The sequence below is a fragment of the Vipera ursinii genome, assembly GCF_947247035.1.
Source record: "Vipera ursinii genome assembly, chromosome: 6".
NCBI lineage: Eukaryota > Metazoa > Chordata > Lepidosauria > Squamata > Viperidae > Vipera > Vipera ursinii.
In genome coordinates this window covers 14593431-14616380 of record NC_139515.1, presented here as the reverse complement: position 1 = coordinate 14616380, position 22950 = coordinate 14593431, and the positions used below count along the sequence as shown (strand labels likewise).

At 36.3% G+C, this 22950-nt stretch overlaps 1 protein-coding gene across 2 annotated transcripts in view; it reads right to left on the bottom strand.

Moving 5' to 3' along the window:
* Nucleotides 1-344: 344 nt before the first annotated feature.
* TBC1D22A (TBC1 domain family member 22A) overlaps nucleotides 345-22950 on the bottom strand; it is a 123323-nt gene continuing 100717 nt past the window's right edge. For both annotated transcript variants that reach the window (XM_083365105.1, XM_083365104.1), the window contains 2 exons: nucleotides 22298-22393; nucleotides 345-3422 (listed from right to left, as the gene is read on the bottom strand). In XM_083365105.1, coding sequence (XP_083221231.1) covers nucleotides 3294-3422; nucleotides 22298-22393 — 225 coding nt within the window. In that variant the 3' untranslated portion in view covers nucleotides 345-3293. The remainder of the gene's footprint in view (nucleotides 3423-22297; nucleotides 22394-22950) is intronic.

Genomic DNA, 22950 nt, shown 5'->3' with positions numbered 1-22950 from the left:
TTAAATATGCTTTTTTAAAAATAGATTACATTGCCTTAATTATCTTAAAACTCTGAGCAAAAATGAAAAGCACAAGGTCAATATTTGATGTCAGTATAAAATTTTACCACGATGTCTGTTGCTTCATTTGCAAAACTTTGGTCTCTCTCTCTACTAGTAATATTTATGTACTTGGCAGCATACGCATTTATTTTTTTTAGCATTTTTTTAAAGCATTTTTAGCATAATTTCAAAATCTTTTATATACCTACATATTGTGAAATAGAAAGATTCATTTGAAATTATATGTTATTATTAATTCCAAAAATTATACAATAGACACATATATGCAAAATCTTGGGTATGAATTACATTTTATTGATGTAATACAAATCTATGGGCTTTTCCATATGAAATTAAAGACTAGTGCAACTAGTTTGTTATAGTATATTTGAGATGTACAGGTGATTGCAAGATAGTTGTATCTTTCATATTTTATATTTACATATTTAGTACATTGTTTTTATTTACATTGCTAAGCATATACTATAGATAGAAATTGGTTATCTTCACTGTACAATTAATATTGCATTTATGACAAGAGGGCTTTAAGCCTTCAATATAACATTACAGATCACACTAAATTATCGAATTGTTCCAATATCTTTTCTACATTAGTAAATCTTAAATGGAAGAATATTGATATTAGATCGCAATTCAAAATTTTAACAAAGGGATGTAAACGTGTCAGAAATATTTTTTCCACATAACAGCTGGTTGGGATGGCACTTTTCCTGAGTTATACAAAGAAATCAAGACACAATTCCAAGGAAAAAAAAATAAAAGTACACAGATAATATATCATATGACCAGAATGATATCAGCTGTCTTAAATACCCATTTTTTATAAAATATTGGAGGACAGAGTCACCCTTTGTTTCTGATGCACTCAAGGTTTTTTGTTCACAGCATGAAATATTATTCAGTTTTGAAGAGAAAGCAATAATGATCCTAACAAAGCCTGAAAGTCATATCGAATGGAATTAACAAAGATTTTCCTTTTCTCCTAATACATTTAACACAATAAAACAGACCCATTTTACATACAAGAAATTCCTATGCAAATTATAGAATTTAAAAAGTACAAATCCATGTTCTCTATATCTTATTTTCTTTTGTAATGATTCATACAATTTTCACTCTCATTGCATTTTAGCTGGGGGGTTTTCTTGAGGATGGGGAAAGTTTTATACATTCTATTTGACATAATCTGACAGTTTAAAAATAATAATACATTGAACTTTAAAGTATCATTATGTTTAAGAATCCCTTAGCCCTTGTGGCTAAGAATCTTCCTAAATGTTATTTCTATTGTATGATTAAAGTCAAGAATCTATTGGAATACATTGGCTGTGAATGAGTCTGCATAGTATATTAGTAGATGGATGATAGGATTAGAATTAACAGATACCTTAACAGAAAGTGATGGTGTAACTCCTCAGTAATGTAGCCCCCTCAGATCAGTGTTGACCTGGAAGTTCTCAATAATTGTATCCTCTTTGTGACTGCGCCTCTGTGTTACAATAATAATAAAAGAACTACTCTGCTTTGTTTAATAAAGCTTTTAAAAAGCATGCATTTGAAACTGAGTAACTCAAATGGAACTGGAATATGTTTCACAGTCACGTAGCCCAATACAATCCAAATGCATAGTTAAACAATGTCAGAAAGAGAATATGGCAAATACTCTACTGAACAAAATATCTTTAAACAAGAAACTTTGAAACATCTTTGCAGCCTACGAAAGGCCAGAAAAATAGTTCTATTGCCTGTAATTATCATGTATACAGAAAGGAAGTCAACATATATACAACCACACTAAGGCATTCAAATAAAGACTTAAAGGCACACTTGAAGAGCTCCTAATATTATGCTACTCCATTTATAGTTCGGATTGATTCAGGACTTAGTGAAGATATGAGTGATAAAGAGGTGTTCATAGATCATATTTAGTAGAAGCATACTGGTATCATTGCTACTTTTGCAACAACCTTTGCTCGATATGAAAATCAAGAACACTTGGCTTGGTCAATTGTATGCAAGATAGAGAGCCTTAAAAGAATAAATCACCTTTTGGTTAAAAAATGTATTGTAGTGGAAACATTAACTGCTTGAGTCTGTTAAACTGGACTCTTCAAAAGATTAATGGTTGGTGAATATTTTAGAAAGCCAAATCATTTACGGTATATTACTAATAAAGTCCTTTCACTGAATTCCTTTGATAAGTTGCTGCTAAACATACATTTTTATATATAAATTGAGTCTCAATTAATCAAGAACTCTGCATGATGGATGCAACAGAGTAGATTTGAAAAGACTTCATCAGTGCAGTTTTCTAACCCTGACCAACACACTGCAACTCCATGCTTATATTCTGAGGTATACCCATACTCATACCAAATCACATTGTCAAGTGCCCCATCATATCATAAATTCAACATAAGGCAATCAGCACATCAAAATATATTCTTCATCTATAAAGTAAGATTTTATCTAGGAAAATATTGAAACTAAAAGATCTACATGCTCAAAAAGGTTTTAAACCATTAGCTTAATAATACATTATGGCAAACCAAACTTATTTCCTATTCTATAGTCAATATATTTTGGAGACTCTAACATCAAATAACATAGTAAACATTATCTGCACACTGCTGAGTAAAACATCTGAGGATCTTATTTCACCATGCATGTGGCACTATTTTCAAGTTTTAAATATTGTGTTCCATAAAAATCTACTCCTGGGTTTCATTGTGTAAACAAAGTTTCTATTAAAAGGAGTTAAATATCCTGTGTTTGTCAACAAAATAAGTGTGTAACAACCTCTATATGACCTTCTTGCCTAATTTATTTGTACTCATTTTCAATGCAAGACTGATTATTCTTATTAGCTTGCATGCACCTCAGACATCAAAACTACTTCCATCAAAATGAACGTAATTGACTAGGAATAAAACTGATGGAGACAACATAATCAGTCATTAGATCCCAATGAACATAATACACTTTATTCATTTGCAGAGTAAGTCAATTACCAAAGAAAAAAGGGACCATAATGAAAATAAAATTTATTTTTTAATTAGTGAACAAGAATATTTCTTTTTAAGTACACAATGTTTTCCCCAACCCTATACTCTCATTTCTTTGGTAATCCAATAGCTTCTTGCTCAACAGTAGACAATTGTGTGCCAGCACAACCACAATATAGAAACTGATTTGGTGTCACAATCAGAGCCACACTTCGTAATTTCTTTTTATCTCTTGTAATGGTTTGGTGCATCTGCAAATGCAAACTTCAATCTGTAGGCTTCAGCAAGGAGAACACTGATATCTTCATTTCCCCAGTGCATCGTAGGCAAATTCTGTAAAAAGATTAGTAGTTCCTTGTTGGAAGAAAAAGAGGGGGAAAAAATCAAAAGATATATTGGTTAATTTCACTGGTTAGTTTTGCAATATCAAACTAAAATTTCAAGATTGGATTCACGGAATTTGAATTCTTTCTAGATATCTACATGTATATCTGTAAAATCACAACCAAAATAGTGAGCAGGTCATTTATCCAATGAAGCTGCATGACCACATAAATACAGCACTAATTCAAAACAGAAAAAAGCAAAGCAAAATTCCATTTAGGTATAGTAGAATGAGTAAAAAGAGAAACTCAGACTCATTGGTAATGGCAAAATGTGTTGCTGGTTTTTTAATTAATCTTCTCTCATTTGGAATAAACTAATCCAGATCTTCTTGAACACCCAAGTCATATACAATTAGAACTGATCTACAGTACTTCTAGTACCGTCCAATACTGTCCAGAGAATATGGAATTATGGAATATGTCTTAATTTAGCATTAACTGCTATTAAGTTAGGGTGGGAGTTGAAGCCAAACATCTTTGAAGGACAGCAGGTTGGAAAGATTGGGTTTACAATATTATCTAATCTTTTATTTGTACAATATACATAAATAGTATTTCAAACATTCTTGACAAGGAATGCTGCCTGATCACTCCAGTTCAAAAATGCTTGTATGCATCCCTAAATGAAATAATGTTAAAACCAGGCATACAAATACCATTATATCTTTCTCCCAATGTGAACAACTGCTTCAAAGATAAGTACATTTAAGAACCAAGAGATAGAAATCTGAAGAAAACAAATAGTTTGCCAACTTAAACAATAGCAAATAGATTTTAATTCATGCTAGCTTAACTATTGCTCGCTGTCTATTTTCTCAAATGGCTAGGTATTTTATTTCTAAGAATAAACTTGTTCTTAGGAATAAGATAGATCCTAACCTGTAATAATATTAACCAGACTTATTTTAAAAACTTGAAAAGGATTTGTAAAATGAATTCCCTTAAGACTAAGCCAGCTATTAATACTTAGATATCCCAATACTGACATGGACCAGCTTTAAAAGAAAAGAAATAATGTGTCAGCTTTATATAAAAGTAGAATAAATATTAAACCAAAGTTTGAAGTAAGGCCAACAAAACTACTCTGTTCTAATGAACCGTTGGAGTGGTTTAATAACCACTGTACAAAATATGGGTACTTTTTTGACTATATGATACATACAAGATGGGTATCTCTCTAAAACGAATGAGAAAGTATATGTCCCATCATTTCTACTCTCATTTCACACAAGCCAACACTATAGAACAGAAGTAGTAGAGACATTCCTAACTAGAATAGCCCCTTTCCCTCCAGAAAGGCAGAAATTATGCCGCTTGCAAAACCACTAGTGAACACAGGCATTCTGAAAGATTCAGAATAATGACCTTCACTACTGTTTTTGCCAGATTCAACGCTAGCATTTTTTGTCAGATTCAAGGTCGGTTCCTCCAGTGGGGGGGAGGATGCACAGAGGGAGAGAAAAAACTCTCTTGTGCTGGAGGAACAGACCTAAATCCGAAATCCCCTCTACCGTACGTATAACCTTCCTTGCTAGCTTCTCCATTGATTTTTCTGCAGAGAAGATTGCAAAGGCCGAACACATGATTGCAGAGTTCTCGGCCACCAGGCATAAAGGCGAAGAGGTTTCCGAGCATATAAAAATGGGAAGATGGTGTGACTTTTTTTAAAAAATCAATTCTACATTTTTTAAAAAATGGTATATATTTTACGGAAGTGTTATTTCTCCTTTCTTCCATTACTGTCTCTCACACAAGCCCCCAAATTTGTTCAATAAATCAAATTTGTGTAAGCCACTATATCAAGCAATCCACAGATTTCATAGAACACATTTTCATTCTTGCATACTAAACTCATGCTGCCTTTAAAAATGTTACTATCCTTTAGAACAATTCTATATTCTGATCTGGATTTGTGCAGTATTACTTTTTATGTCAATCTTTTTTTAATTGTTTTAACTTTTGTATTGATTTTCTTTTAAACATCCTGTAAAACCGCCCTGAGTCCTTCGGGAAAGGGCGGTATATAAATCTATCTATCTATCTATCTATCTATCTATCTATCTATCTATCTATCTATCTATCTATCTATCTATCTATCTATATAAATCTTCCTCTATACTATCTTTCACAAGGTTTCAAGAATAATTCTAAACCTCAGATGAATCAGTAAAAGCAGTTCTTATAGGTGATTTCTTTGACAATTCTGTTACTAGTTGCAGAGGAAAAATTCTAGCCAAAATCTGGATGACCTAGCATCAAAAATAGAAAAATAAGTGATAGTATATTCGACTGAACTGTCAGCTTTTACAATTGGTCAACTAGGAATGACAATTCCCAAGAAGGTGAAATCAGGAAGGTGACATTTTGACAGGGCAAACTTCCATTAAACTTTCAGCCAAAACAAGAGACTGCCTTAAGATGCAGAAAATAAAGCTAACAAATTAAGGGAATATTATTCATCATGTTAATATTTCAAAAGGAACACAATACTATAGATTTTCAAAATGGTGCAAACTGGGCTGGAGTTAATTAACTTTTCTATTTTTTTAATTATGTGCATGGGACTTGTGAGAATGTTATCAAGTTGACACTTGAAGCTGGTACTTTCCTTTGGAGCATGTCAGTTTTTCATATAATTAGGTTCTTAATTAGATTTTTTTTAAAAAAAATAATAATAATGAAAGTGATATTGAGTAGAAAGCCCAAGGAAAATATTTACAGCTCTAATAGTGTCTGCCTATCCTTGACTTTCAGTTCAGTAAAACTGAGGTCAGAAATAATAATGCCCTAGAGGGGGGAAAATTATGTGGATCAATTATTTGATCTGGTGAGGCAAACAGTAAATAACAGTGGCGCTAGTAAGGCCTACTACATGAGTTAAGCAGCCAGCTGGATTCTCCTACTAAATTAGACTTTGTTTTAAAAAAAACATTTTATTGACTAAATGAAACAGAAGAGGAAGTCCTGTAATTCAAATGCTTCCTTAAATGGTGAAGAGAATATCAAGGATGTGTCAATAAAATTGAATACTGACATTTATTGGTACAGCGGGCTTACATAGCTCTCTAAAAGGGGGGCATATATTGGCTGAATAAAAATTGATTTGGCATTAAAAGAGAAAGATTTTAATGTTTAGAACAGGGAGAAGGAAAAATGTGATGCCTTTTTATAAAAATGAATGAGATTACTTACATAAGTACCGTATAAATAAAGTAAATTTAGCATCCTGGCTTTTAACCCAAATGAAAAACCCAGCTCCAGAAATCAGAATGCCATTTATAACAAGGAATGGTATCTAACTGCTTTACATCAGGTGACAAAACAAGACGTATTTACACTGTTTGTTTTCCATCTTGCTGTTGCAGTATAACAGTTTAACATTTAGTGAGTCCTAAGAGAATAGATGCAATTTTAAAAAAGAGAAAAAAGTAGTAAATCACTTTTCTTCTGTCAATTGGTCTGAAAAAACAAACGTGTCACTTTAATTCCATATTATCTATTTTATACCCCAAGGTTTCCCCCTCTTTTTTGGAGGGTGAATGTTGATTTGCTCTCATAAGCAGTTTTGATTGAATTTGCTGCATCCAGGGTCTGTGGTTTTCATTTTTATTTTCACCAGAGGCTACAAAATGATAAAGCCAATAATTGGCATTCAGATTCTACTGCAGAAAGAACTACACAAAGAAAACAATTTTCCTTAGAGCAAGGTTTTTCCAGTGGCAGCTGTGATTTACCAACAAAAAAGAATCACTGCTAAGACATTTACTTTGGGTAGTTTAGGTCACCTAAACTGCAAAAGACAGAAAATCCTATAGAACGTGGGAAATATCTACAATTTAAAATAAAGCAATTCTTTGGTGACAGTTATTAAAACAACTAAAAATAATTTGAGTTGGGGAAAAAATGTTATTCTGAAATTCACAAATAGATCATAGATCTGACTACAGTATCTGACCCTGAACATGAACTAGAATGCAAACATGATCTAGAACAGGGGTAGGGAACCTTGGCTCTTTTATGACTTGTGGACTTCAATACCCAGAATTCCTAACCAGCCATGCTGACTCAAGAATTCTGGGAGTTGAAGTCCACAAGTCATAAAAGAGCCAAGGTTCCCTACCCCTGATCTAGAAGTTAATTAGAATGTACTTAGAAATTAGAGTGGGAAGGGACCTTAGAGATCTTCTAGTCAACTCTCTGCTCCAGCAGGAGACCCTATGCCAATCCAGAAAAATGGTTGTCCAGACCTTATATCATTCCAAACAAATGGTTGTCCAATTTCTCCTTGAAAACTTCCAGTGATGAAGCAGCCACACCTTCTGGAGCAAAGCTGTTCCACCGATTAATTGTTCTTATTGTCAGGAAATTTCTCCTTAGTTCTAGGTTGGATCTCTCTTTGATAAACTTTTGTCCCCCTCTTCTCTGTGACAGCCCCTCAAATATGGGAAGACTGCTATCATGTCATCCCCAGTCCTTCTCTTTCTTAGGCTAGGTATATCCAGTTCCTGCAACCATTCATCATATGATTTAACTTCCAGTCCCCTAATCATCTTTGTTGCTCTTCTCTGCACTCTTTCTAGAGTCTCAAATGCTTAATGGTATCATGGTAACCAGAACTGGATGCAGAATTCCAGTACAGTATAAAGCAGTACTAACACTTCATGTGATCTTAATACAATCTAACACCTAGAACTGCATTGGCTTTTTTGGCAGTTGCAGCACGCTGCTGGCTCATATTTAAGTGGTTGTTCACTAGGATAACTAGATCCCTCTCACAGTTACTGCTATGCAGATTACACAGTGTGGATAATGCTTTGTTGAAATGGAGAAGGCTGAGATGCAGTACTTCCACAATCTGGAATGTGCCAGGACCTCATATTGGAATTTCAAGCCACACACAATGAACTATACCTTCCTTACTTCAAAGATTCAGCTTTGAGAAGGCAACCTTTAAAAGTCAAATTACAACAGCTGAGTCATAATTTCTTTGAGGAACTCACGCTTCCAGAGAACTTTTAAACACATAGCAGAATTTATTAAATCCACCTTATGTCATGGTTCCGATAGATGAAACTCTTTAAAAGAACTTTGAGGCATTGTTTACCTTAAAGAATCTTTTATTCGAGAAACAAAGTATCAGCACTACATAGTTAAAGCCAAAAACTAAATTACACACACACACACACACAAACACACACACACACACACAAAGTAGCAAAGCACAATTCCCTCCTCCAATTAACAGTCATAAATTACATTCCCCAATTAGCTTGAAGCACAGGCTTTCTCTCCAGATCTCCAAATCTTTATCAGCTCTGGGCACAATAACCTTGGATTCCCACGGCTGAGTTATTGTTGTTATGACTAACTGGACTCTCATCAACATCCCCCAGCATCATCTAACTGTAAAAGCAAAAGAGAGAGGATGGGGACATTTCCATCTGTTGTCAAAGCAAGAACATCTGATGTTAGCAGCGTTGACACCTACACTATATTTTGGGTAGTTAATATGTTTTAACCCATCTTAAAAGCATAAAATTAAGAAAAGAAGCAAAACGATGAGAAACAATACATTAAATGATTCATTCCATTTACTGCACAGATCCAGTGGTGGGATTCAAATATGTGAACAACCAGTTCTCTATGTGGATGCCGCTTCCGGAAGTCCATTCTGGGCCTGGGCAAAAAAAAATTAGCTACCGGTTCTGCCGAAGTGGTGTGAACTGGCTGAATCCCACCACTGCACAGATCTTACACATATGTGTATCTGCAGCTAGACAGAACAACACAGTATATGCAATCTAAGAAACATCCTATATATGTGGGCTTCTGAATCATTAGAAAGTATACAGATTAGGCTTAAAATAAAGAAGCACAACAACTCTTCAATTTGTGTTTTTGTTTTTTAAAAAAGATATGAATGAATTCCTTCAGGATTGCCAGAGCCAACAACTTAAAAATAACCAACAAGAGCTCCAGAGAGCAATACAGTACACAGAGATTCCAAAAGTAACACAAAAGCAGTATTTACATACTACAACTGCAGAGGGAACTGGATTTTACAGGTATTCCCTTGTCATCTGTTGATACACTTTTCAAGCTGCCATTTTACATGTAGCCAATTTAGCTGCAATATAGATAGTAGTAGACTTATCTTACCAAACGTTTTTAAGTTAGAAGGAATGCTATTCTTGGTCACTTAGACAGTTTTTAAGGAGATATATAGAGATCCTTAAAAGTTGTGAACTTGATTGAATTTTCAATATTTCTGCATAAATATGACTTAAAATGAGATCTGTTCTCCACACATCTTAAAAGTAGCCGAAGAGAACCTAATTAAACAAGTCAAAATTATTCTTGTTCATTTATTTATTAAGGAAAATGATCCAAAGCTACATATCTGTATTTTAACAAAAGTATCCAAACTTCTAAGACTAACACTGTTCACAAGATCATTATCAGAGAGTGCTCAACATCTATGGTATACGTTGCTACCTAAATATGCAGTTTTTGATTAAGTATGTAGGTTGGATTAAATCATTAAATGTAAAAAGATTGAAATTCAAAAGGGCTCACTAACTTTTAAGCGCCGCAGAATTTATATGAACCCAATAAATGTCATGTATAGCGACCTCTGAAGGGATATTCATGTTCCTCGGAAGGGATTAAGAGAAATAATTCTGCCTGCCAAGAGCATATGGGAAGCATTAGCTTAAGAAAAACCTCTGTGATGGTCAGGAATGCAAAAGTTAAGTATTTATCTGGCTGGAAATATAAATTTAGTCTCCAGGAACAAATGTCAGCTCATTTTATCATTCAAGGTTTAGGATTTGCTGACTAGCTTGAAAAAAAGCTTATGGAGAACAAAAGCTCTGAGAAGAGGTTTTAAACTGGCAGTTAACCCAAAGATTTTTTTTTCAGAGCAAATAAAATTTCTCATTTATAGTTTATAGTTTATAGTTTATTTGATTTATATACCGCCCTTCTCCTTGGTAGGACTCAGGGCGGTTCACAGGGCATATATAAAAAACAAAAAACACAATACAAAAATTAAAAAAGAATTAAACCCTTGCCCAATAAAACAGTAGTACAGATTAAAAACAATTAAAAAACCCATAATCCCCATCAGGCCAGACCAGCTAATTCGAACAGATGGGTCTTCAGGCCCCGACGGAAAGTTCGAAGGTCTGGTGCCATCCGGAGCTCCACCGGCAATTGATTCCATAAAGCCGGGGCCCCCACAGAGAAGGCCCTCCCCCTGGGGGCCACCAGTCGACATTCCCTGACTGGCGGCACCCTGAGGAGGCCCTCTCTGTGGGAACGCACAGGGCGGAGGGGAGTCGATGCCGGCAGCAGGTGGTCCCTGAGGTAACCCGGACCCATGCCATGTAGGGCCTTAAAGATCGTAACCAACACCTTGAACCTCACCCGAAAGACAACTGGTAACCAATGCAGCTCGCGGAGCAAAGGTGTAACATGGGAGTACCGGGAAACTCCCAAGACAACTCTCGCGGCCGCATTCTGTACCAGTTGGAGCCTCCGAGTGGTCTTCAAGGGAAGCCCCATGTAGAGAGCATTACAGTAGTCAAGGCGAGAGGTCACGAGCGCATGAGTGACTGTACACAGGGCATCCCGGTTTAGATAGGGCCGCAACTGGCGCACCAGGCGAACCTGGGCGAAAGCCCCCCTAGTCACGGCCACTATATGCTCTTCCAAAGTAAGCCGCGAATCTAGAAGGACTCCCAAGTTGCGAGCCCTATCCACGGGGGGTAAGAGCTCACCCCCCATAGAAAGAGATGGAACATTTGGAATGTCCCGGGATGCCGGAATGCACAGCCACTCAGTCTTGTCAGGGTTGAGCTGAAGTCTGTTCCTCCCCATCCAGACCCGAACCGCCTCCAGGCAACGGGACATCACGGCGAGGGCATCACTGGGGTGGTTTGGGGTCGAAAAGAAAAGTTGGGTATCATCGGCATACTGATGATACCCAACTCCAAAACCACGAATGATCTCACCCAGCGGTTTCATATAGATGTTGAACAGGAGAGGCGAGAGAACCGACCCCTGAGGAACTCCACAAACGAGAGACCTAGGGGCCGATCTCTGCCCCCCTGCCAACACCGACTCCGAGCGTCCCAGGAGATAGGAGGAGAACCACTGAAGAACTGTGCCTCCCACTCCCAATCCCCTGAGACGCCGCAGCAAGATACCATGGTCGATGGTATCGAAAGCCGCTGAGAGGTCTAATAGGACTAGGATAGAGGAATGTCCCCTATCCCGCGCCCTCCAGAGATCATTCACCAGAGCGACCAATGCCGTCTCCGTGCTGTACCCGGGCCTGAAACCCGATTGGTAGGGGTCCAGATAATCCGCTTCATCCAGGACCAGAGGGAGCTGATGCGCCACCACACTCTCAACAACCTTCGCAAGAAAGCGAAGGTTGGAGACTGGACGAAAGTTGTTCAAAACGGCTGGGTCCAGGACAGGCTTCTTGAGGAGAGGTCTCACCACCGCCTCCTTCAAGACGGCGGGGAAATAACCCTCACTCAAAGAAGCAGATATAACCGCCTGGAGCCAGCCTCGTGTCCTCTCCCTAGCTGCATAAACCAGCCAGGAAGGGCACGGGTCCAACAAACATGTGGAGGAGCTCAGCCTCCCCATAATCCTGTCCACTTCATCAGGGGTCACAGAATCAAACTCTTCCCAGATAACATTGACAAGACCGCCCGTGTCCTGATCGCCTGACTCTGCCCAGCTGGAGTCCAAACCGGTCCGAATCCGAGCGATTTTATCCGACAGATGATGACTAAATTCCTCGGCACGACCTTGCAAGGGATCCTCCCTCACCTCCTGATTGAGAAGTGAGCGAGTCACCCTAAACAAGGCGGCCGGGCGATTATCTGCGGACGCGATGAGGGTGGAGAAGTAATTACACCTCGCCACCCTCATCGCTGCGAGATAAGACCTAATATAGGTTCTTAACCGCAATCGGTCGGGTTCGGATCGGCTAGACCTCCAGCAGCTCTGAAGTGGTGACAAAGGGATGGCAAACATTTTGTATCCATTATTACTATGTAAATTATTCAGGTATATCAGATCCGCTTATATTCTGTCCCTAATATATAAATGTCCAACATCAGACCATTTCTATCTGAACCATTTCCTTGAGGATTCACAACCCTTTACCATTTATGCAGTAGCCAAATTCTGTGTTGCCATAATGAAAATAAGACATGTTAATTGATTACAGGAATAATCACTTCTGTTTTATCACTTTAGGTTCAATAAGGTAAAGGTAAAGGTTCCTCCGCACATGCGTCCTAGTCGTTTCCAACTCTAGGGACTGGTGCTCATCTCCATTTCAAAGCCGAAGAGCCAGCGCTTGTCCGAGGACATCTCCGTGGTCATGTGGCCGGCATGACTAGACACCAAAGGCGCACGGAATGCTGTTACCTTTCCACCAGAGTGGTCCCTATTTTTCTACTTGCATTTTTACGTGCTTTCGAACTGCTAGGTTGGCAGAAGCTGGGATGAGTAACAGGCGCTCACTCTGTTACGCGGCACTCGGGATTCGACCCGCCAAACTGCTGACCTTCTGATCGACAAACTCAGCGTCCTAACCCACTGAGCCACCGCGTCCCTTTTAGATTCAATACATATCAGCTATCTTGCTTATAGATAATATGTATTTTATTTCATAAACTGTAATATTTTAGATTTGCACTTGCACAAGGAACTAATCCACCATTATAATAGTATATGTGTTATTGATTGATTATTTATGTTAGTATCTTATTCATCTAGAGGTAGTCCTCAATTTATGACCATAATTGAGTCCAAAATTTATATTGCTAAGCAAAACATTTGTTAAGGGAGTTTGGGCCCATTTTATAACTTTTCTTGCCACAGTTGTTAAATGAATCGCTGCAGTTGTTAAGTTAGTAACATGAATCTGGCTTCCCCATTGATTTTGCTTATCCGAAGGTCGCAAAAAGGGATCATGTGCCCCCCCCAGGCACAACCATCGTAAATATAAGTCAGTTGCCAAGGGTCTGAATTTTGATCACATGACCACGGGAATGACTCAAGTCATAAGTGTGAAAAATGATCATAAGTCACTCTTTTAGTGCCACTGTAACTCCAAACAGTTGTAAGTCAAGGACTACCTGTACTTGAATTTTACTTGGTGCTGCATTTTTTTTTTAAAAAAAAAACACCTTTCGCTCCTCATCAACTGAATAAACAGTAGTTTATCATTTCAGGTACTTTATTAAAAACATCTCAAGAGGAATTTTACAAATTTTGCCCTCAGGAGTTCTACTTTTATTTCATTTTTGTCTTAAAAGATCTCCCCCACCAAGACAATCCCAGAGGACATCTCCATTCATTATGTAGTAGAACTCCTGGAGTGGATGACATCATAAACAAGCAAGTATTTGAATAAAGTAGGTTGGTTAAAATGAAATCAAGTAAGTAAGCAATGTAAGACACTTTTAACAGGGCGGGTTTATCTTGGAATGAAGTGATTCATTGCTTTCTGGAGACAAAATCTGCCAGCACAGAGGGAAAGGCAACATGTATTTGCAAAAACTGCAAGAAAACATGATAGCATGTCTGCATCATCAGCAGACCATGAATCCAGTTCATTTAGGATAGCTGGAATCCTTCCAAATATAACACCGGTTCATTTATTTCTGCAGGTTCCCTAATGATAGGATTGCAGTACAAGCTGATAGGGCAAAACTGTTCTCCTGCTGAGTCATGCTGATAATTCATGTTGTTATTCTTCCACATTTACGGTACATTGCTATCACATTGCTGTATGATGGGAGTTCTGTGGTGATCAAAGCAAGTGAAGAAAAGTGGGAGATAAACTACATGTCAGAACAAATAGTGCTTGCTTCCTTATATCCTAGTTTTAAGATTTCAATTAGGTATGGTTCTATCAAGAAAATATATTATAGGTTTAATATATTTCTCTCAAGGATTATATTATGGTTCCATAGCCTTTCTATCTCTACACAGGAAGCCATAAGCTATTATTCTTGCTAACATTAGATCAGACTTTATAGAATTATATAAAAGTAAAGATGTTTTGTTTCATGTTTTACAGCCTATCAATTATTTTAAATGGCTCTTCATAACTTTTGTGTAGCTATATGAAAGTGGCTTCAAAATGATTTCCATGAACCTGATATTCTTCATTCATTTATCAGGAATACAGCAAAGAGCATTGGAAGTAGAGATTGACAACAGGCATTCTACAATCTCTAGAAACTGAAATCCTGTTTGTGGTGCTGGGGCCTCAAGAAATGTTAGAAATAGTGAAGATGGATTCAAAATCATTAATATCTGAATAGCATGAAATATGATGGACAAAAATAATATGGCTGTTAGCTGTAGCATAAATATCAAGAGTAAGCTGAGGTATAACCTATGGTTGCTAGATAACTAAAACAATCCATATAGTGTATTCAATGGATTTTTTAAATTAATGCTAATGTTAATTAAATAATTAATGCTAGGGTTCACATTCAATAATTTCAGATTATTGTAGCTGTTTTCCAATTAGACCCTTATTTATGCTAGCTGTAACTTGCCCTCAAATATTAATACAAATGATTTGTTCCCTTAACAAACAGAGAAGTATGCTCCTACTTTAATTTGAAAAATCTTTTTATTACTGGCTTAGCTTATCACAAATTTACATATACTTTATTGGATTGCTTAAAAAAATATTTTTCTTGGGATTAAATTAATTTTTTTATTCTGGCTCTATAAAGACATTAAAACAGCGTCCCTGCTCCCCTTTTGGAAAGAAAATCAATAAGGAACAGTGATCAAAACTGCAATTGAATAGGAATACAACTATGTCCACCAATCCTGAAACATTCCCTGAAATTCTACAGTAGTTCTATAATGATTCCATTCAATCACACAACAATTCAGAGATAAACAAATCTTCAACTGATATATATCAATTATACATCTCTATTTTTTCCAGTCCATTTAAATGGACTCCAGAAGATGGTAGAGGACAGGAAGGCCTGGAGGAACGTTGTCCATGGGGTCGCAATGGGTCAGACACGACTTTGCAACTAACAACAACAACATTTTTTCCAGTAGAGAGAAACAAAAGCGTTTTTAAATGATGAAGGCATACAGCAGCCATTAAACATTTTGCATATCAGCGCTTGATTATGGATGTGATGAAAGTATGGATTATAACACAAGAGAATAAGTGTAACTCATGATTGAAATGTTTGGATTCTTGGTATTTTCTTCTTGTTAAGCATCGTCTGACCAAACTATCAAACAATGTATCTAGTTTTGTCATGAAATCTTGTAAGAAGTAAACCAAAGCTAGCGTACACCCACAAAATATGGATTCTAGCATGAGAAAATCACAACTACCGTATTTAAAAAATAGCTGGCAAGAAGAAAAGCTCTGAATGGATGACCCATTTATTTCACTGGGAATGATGTAACAGTCTAACTAAAAACATACAGACATATACAAAACAGCAAGAAAAGAGAGAGAGAAAAGCCTGTATTATCTACCCTTCAAAAAGTGTAACAAAAATTTAAAAAATTGTATCAGTCAAAAATTAATCTATGGCTGATCCACATGCTTGTCAACTGAAGAAATATATTATAGGGAAACAACAGACACAAAACAGACTACACAGTTGAGACTTTAATTATTCTTCGTTTACAACAAGGAATCTTGCTCAGAAGTTAAAGATAGGTGTACATTTTATTGACTTTTCCTTTTTATTTATTTATGTACAGGAGAACCTCAAGGCTCAGTAAGGACTAGAAAACATCCTGAGCCATCCAAGGTTAAGTATCTTGTTTGTTTGTTTTTAAAAGAAGGAAAACAAAAACCAACTTTGAAAGAAAAATATTTTAAAAACCTCACATTTAGAAAATACAATAAAACAGTTTGATTAGTTTTAGATTAGTATTACTTCTTGCTAGAACTTAACTTGCTAGAAAATACTAGGACTTAAAGACATATACAAATGTACTGAACTGTCAAGGGACAAAAATGTTAAAAGGAGGCAGGAGCCATCCTTGATAATAAAATAAATTTGTACTCAATCAGTATGTGAAAGATTTTGCTTTAACAATTGTTATTCCATTATTTGGATATGTGGAAACAAAACAAACTGGGATCACTGAATTAAAATGTGTGCCCATTAATTCAGGATAATGAATGTTATTTGAATTTGTTTTATCAGAATTACTATTAAAATCAGCAATCTTGCCTAGTTTAGGTGATTATTGCATTCTTGCATCATTTTCCTGTAATATTTATGCTGAAATGCTCATAGAACTAGAAAATCCATCTAACGGAGCTGTATGTATCAATTTTCACTTCTACAATAGAAATTCTCTTTTGCTCTTCAAATCTGCTCTCAAATCTCCTCTACTCTCTGAACCAAGTTTTAAGAACAGGCAAGGGAATGTAAGAGGAGGCTGAATCTGTCCCTCCAGTGGTTTTTATTGAATTGGCTGATGGCGGTTTTACCCCAAAAGTTTTAAAAGATTACCAGTTAAAGTAGTAACTCTTTTGATATAAAAAATATTTCACAAAAGTCAAACAAAAGTCATCACAGTCATCGTCCATTGATCAGACTGAATTTACAGTTAAAAACACTTTATGCAATAACTAAGTAAATGTAGACAAATTAGGAAAAAGGCATTCTAACTAAATGAGTAAAATTGAGTTGGATTCTGATGTGTGGCACAAAAATAAAATGGAATTGAGAGCGCAAAATAGGAAAAGAAGACACCACATCAGTTCAGAACAAATGTCAAAGTAAAGATCTCAAAAAAGGGTATCATATTTATTTTTTTATAATTAAGAAGAATATACTATTGAATACAGCTGTATTTGTCGTGATTCTATATTACATAAAATTACGACAAATAAGTTACACTGTTATTAAAGAAGGAGAGATATAGCTTCTTTTCAAGAGAGTTGGAGAAAGCATTACCAAACTCAATGCACTGTATTTTTTCATGACATTATTATCATTATTATCATGCCTTAGTAGTGGAATTTCATAAGGGATCTAGAAAACTTCCTTTTTGATTTCCTCTACCTTGTCATCAGTTATTTTCTGTCACAGCAAATTATTTAAGGAAGGGGGAAAAATGAAATATCTGCACAATACTTTTCACTTGATAGCACTTGCAGCCTTATGCCTTGAAGCATCTGAGACTCCAGTACTTTGCAGCTGTTATGCTGTGAAACATTCAACCTTCCAATATTATTACAATATTCAGATGAATGCAAAAAAGGCGTCTTATTTATTTATATTCAGTAATGTACAGGTGTCATCACAATCATATGAGTGTGGATACTCACAAAAGAAAACCTTCTTTCCATTTCTAAGAATCCAGAAAAAGGGTATTTTCAGGCAATTCCAATTCTTAACTCCCTAATTATGACTTATAAACTTCAAGACTACATGCAAGAGCTATGGGTTCAGTTCCAACTGATTAACTTTACTGAGTACCTGTGGACTTATTACTATTCCTAGATGATCCTCTCTTGCAAAGTTCCTGAAGGTTGCAATTGATGCGGAAGCTATGTACATAGCCTTCAGGATTTGTGAAGAATAGCATTATGTGTAAAAAAAATCACATATATTTTAACTTTAAAAAAATGAACAAAATTGCTAATCATCATCCAAGCCTTCAAGCAAATCCTATTCTTTTTGCCAGTAAAGAGTCTTGCAAAAAAACAAAACCAAACCAGTTTGCAACGCACAATAAAACAAGGCATGCCTGTAGATAATGTAACAAATGTGATACCTACAAGCAACAAACTATTTTTTTAACAAAAGCTGTTTTTAAAAAATTAACATTCCTGAGCCTTTCAATTAGAGTTGTCACAGTTTCATTTGCTAAAAGTCATATGCAGATGGATGAAAAGATAATTAAACAATTTGGCATTTCATACTATAGCACAATTGATCAACAAGGAATTGTGTGTGGGCTTTCAACAAAAAAAGATTCTAGATACAGATGCAAAGCTCGTTTTTTTCCTCTTTCTTTTCTGAGAGAATTATATCACCTTTCACTTGAGAAAAATATAAATGACCCAAACACCTCGATCTGTTGCAAATGTGTATAAATGACAAATGGGAATCAGAAAAATTCAGCTGCAGCTATATATACCAAAACAGATTCTAAGATCAAAACACACTACAAGTACTCCTTGTTTAGCAACCACAATTTAGACAAGCAACTCGGTTGTTAAGCAAAGCATTCACGAAGTAAACTGGCAACTGTGCTTATGATCCCTCTTCAGCTTGCCTTTGGATTATAAACCTGCAAAGTATGGTCATAAATGTGGGCAATGGGCACAAACGTACTTTTTTGTCACTGCTATAATTGCAAATGGTTGCTAAACAAGGCAGTCTGTAAACGAGGGCACTGGTATATTCTTTGCGGATCTTCTTGTAATCTCACATCTTACTCCAAGGTATCTATTTGGCTTCATTTTACCTTATAAACTCTTTATTTAATTTAATTTTTATTTAATTAAATTTTTATACCGCCCTATTCCCGAAGGACTCAGGGCGGTTTACAGGGCAACATAAAATATGATATAAAAATAGCATAAATTAAAATAGATTAAATTAAATTAGCCTACCTTAGGTCATTCAAATACCACAAACAAAACTTTGAGCAAATACAATCATGTAAGGTACACTACCTCATTATTAAACATGTCTCAATTAAAAAACAGCTCTAATAGCAGCAAATCCTTTTGGCTAGCATGAATTTAATTACACATATTCTCATTTCAAACATCCAGAAAGCATTCCTGAGGCAAATTCCAAGAGCTGATCAATGACACTGCAAAGTTAATAGCACTGACCTAATCATATTAAAATATTGGACTTTCAAAGAGAATCTACGGGATCTGCATTTTATTCTACTGCTGAATACTGCAGAAAGGTAGGATCACATACCAAATGTACACTTTATGGGATTAAAATGTGAGGATCACAAATACAGTCAAACAGAGTGGGGTTGAAGATAAAATCTTTGCATAAAGCAGTGTTAGCAGAATGATCTGAACACCCTGAGGTGAATATTAGGCTATATAACTTTTCTCCTTTTTAATCCCTCTAAGGTTTTTTTCCAAGCCACCTTTTGACCCCTAAAACTCTTATAATTGCAGCTTTTTAGAGGCAAAGTGAAGTAATACGTTGGAGATATGCTTCTTGGGTTGCCATGTTACAGTGATTATCCAATTAGCTACCTGCCTGAAGTGAATAATAATGGCAGCATTTAAACAAATCGATAAAATACATCCAATCAGTCCTTGGCAGGCCCTTTGGTGTATTTTAGAAATGCACCAGCTAAGAATATAACCAGTCAAAAAATATGCTTCTGCAGTTTCAGAATGAACTTTTACACTGCAAATGCTGACACATAAAACAATCTTTTAAATGAGCCCATTTAATTGGTCTAGAAAGAGAATTCTAGTTTCTGAAAGGGTAGATGGCATAAAGTTAATATAATAAAATGTTAATGCTGGCTTTGCATCTTCCCTGAAGGCAACTTTAAGCCACAAAAGGCAACAGTTCACTTACAGCAGTCACATATATTCCACAAAGCTGCCAGATAGTTTTTTTAAAAAACCATTTTCTATAAAGAACTTTAGAACTAATTGTGCTTAACAGCTACATGGATCAACCATGACATCCTGTACCCTGACAGACCACTGAAGCTACTGCTAATGATGGAAAAAAATATTTTATAAACTAAATAGCTCCATCACATCCTTCACCAATTTGAATTGCTACCTGGATTCCAAACTCTTCACATTCGTGTCATGATGTTTAGCTTGCTCTTCTCTTTTTCTTAGAGCATCAACTTCTGATATTTAAGGATAGATGAAGAATTTACAACGCAGTGTTGGAAGTAAAGTTTGGCACTGTGAAAACACAGGCGAGAGACTAAACCTAGGTGGCCACAGTGATGGCTCCACGGTGACAACTGGAAGTTTCTGTTGAGTTGAGTGAGAGGTTGAACATTTGCATGAAAGCCAGCAAGGAACAATGAAGGCACACACACCCCAGACCCCATTGCTAGCAGAACTGGTCCAGCACCATCGCCCTGCATTGATCCCACCTCTTTCCCATTCATAGGGTTTCCTCTCCACCAGTGTCCCATGAGGATGGGAAAGCAAAGCCATCACAATTTTGCTCTCACAACTCATGAGAATGTTTGTAAAACAACTGGCTCAGCTCACCAGCAGAGTTTTAAATTAGGAATGGAAGGGGAGGGTGACCAATCTTTAAGGCCAAACCCCAAGCATAAACCCCAACACAACAAATCAGACAATGAGGAAGGGAGTCTTGAGAAGGAAGGGGGACTCAGATATAAATCAGGAGATGTAGGAAGCAAACAGGGAAGTCCTAGTACATGAGGGCAGGTATGATATTGTATCATTACCAAAATTTGGTGGGATGCAACCCTTGATTGGAAATTAATTGCTAGAAGGATATAAATCATTCAAAACAAATCAACCCAACAAAAGAGGAGGAGGGGTTGCATTGTAAGTAAGGAATCACTATGTCTACAGAAATACACAATGCCAGGGATGAAAGCCCTCTTGAATGCATTTGGGTGAATATTAGACAAAAAAAGAAATGACATTGCTATAGGTATATACTACAGCCCTCCCCCCCACCAACCAGAGGAAATAGATGAACTATTTGCTATTCAGTTAAATAAGGAGTGCAGGAAACACACCACTGTAGTAATGGGGGCCTTTAACTATCCTGACATCAACTTTGAGACAAAATCTGCACCAGGCTCCTGTTGTGCCTAGCTGACAACTTTGTCAACTAAAAGGTAAAGGAGGGAAATAAGGGATCACCTATACTGGACTTAATTCTTACTAACAGGGATCAAATGATACAAGGGGTGGAAGTTGTAGGAACTTTATGAGAGAGTGACCATGTCACACTATGACATGGTCATAGTATTCAACATAATGCAGCCAGAGGCCATTGAACAAAGTCAAACTAGTGTTCTAGACTTTAAGAGAGTTGACTTCGAGAAACTAAGACAAAAATGGATGGAAATCCTAAAGGGAAAAACAACTCAAGATGCTTGGGAAGCTCTGAAAAACAAGATTATTAAAACAATCAAACACAATATCACAGAGAAAGAAAAAAAGAGAGACCCCTGGATGAAACCAGCAAAGTTGAACAAAGAATTCTCTGACAAACCGAGGGACAAAAAGAACAAGTATAAAATAGAAAATAGCTATTTCAAAATTATATTTCTCCTTACATACACGGAAAAACGGATACTTTGGGAAAATAAAAACAGGCATTCTCTGCCTACAAAGGGCACATCACTCTCTGGGCTCCATTTAAACACGATTAGATATTTTTCCTTTATCTTCCCATGTGGCCAGGTTAATTAGTTTTTACCAATTATCAAAACTCTTTTCCCTCTGCTTAATTTCTTTTCAACATGAAAGTTGCTATGCTGGAATTTTATCAAATGAAGTTTGCCTACTCCTGGTGGCCAGATTTTTTTTATTTTATTTTATTTTGGTCAAACCATCTTGATGTTGCCCCATCTAAAACAAGGAGATGGACAAATGGAAAAATATTCAGCTGCAACTTTGTACTTTCCTTTCATTTTAAACTCAGCAAGAGAAATACGGAAAAACATCCAAATGTATCCAAGGCTGTTGAAACCCAGTAAAAGTGGAAGTCTTTTGCTACTAATGAAGGTATTTTTTTTTAAAAAAAAAGTAATATCCTTTTTTAATAAAAATAAAAATGTTTTATTTACTTGGAAGTCTTTTTCTTCAAGGATTTCCTTTTTCCATCTGACAAGGAAGGCAGCACAGACATACAGGTGGAAGTGGGAAAAACCTTCTGGTTCAGACTGTTGAAAGAAAGCACAAATATATTCAACATAAAAATACATTTGAGTAGATAACTCAGTACTGTTCAGAAAGTCTTTTTGTTGTTTTCCTCATTTTTAAAATGTAAATTGTCATAATTAATTAGCAAATCAGATTTCAAATAAAAGTTTTTTTTTCATTTGTGTAGAGAAAATAGGAATAAATAAAACAATACTAACCAAGAATGACTAGCTTACGCAAGTATATAAAAAGCATAATATCCGCCAGGAAACTTTGTTGTTGAAAATCAAAAAAAAACCATCTGGCTTCAACTTGATTAAATAAAACTGCTGTCATTGTTCTTCATGGGCAAGTTTTGCTAGGGGCGAGTCAATGGCCTTCAGTAGTTCTTCCTTAGCTTTGATGACTTCTCAAGCAATGCATTGTTCTATACCAGGGGTAGGCAACCTTGGCTCTTTTATGACTCATGGACTTCAACTCCCAGAATTCCTGAGCCAGGTATGCTGGCTGAGGAATTCTGGGAGTTGAAGTCCACGAGTCATAAAAGAGCCAAGGTTGCCTACCCCTTTTCTATACC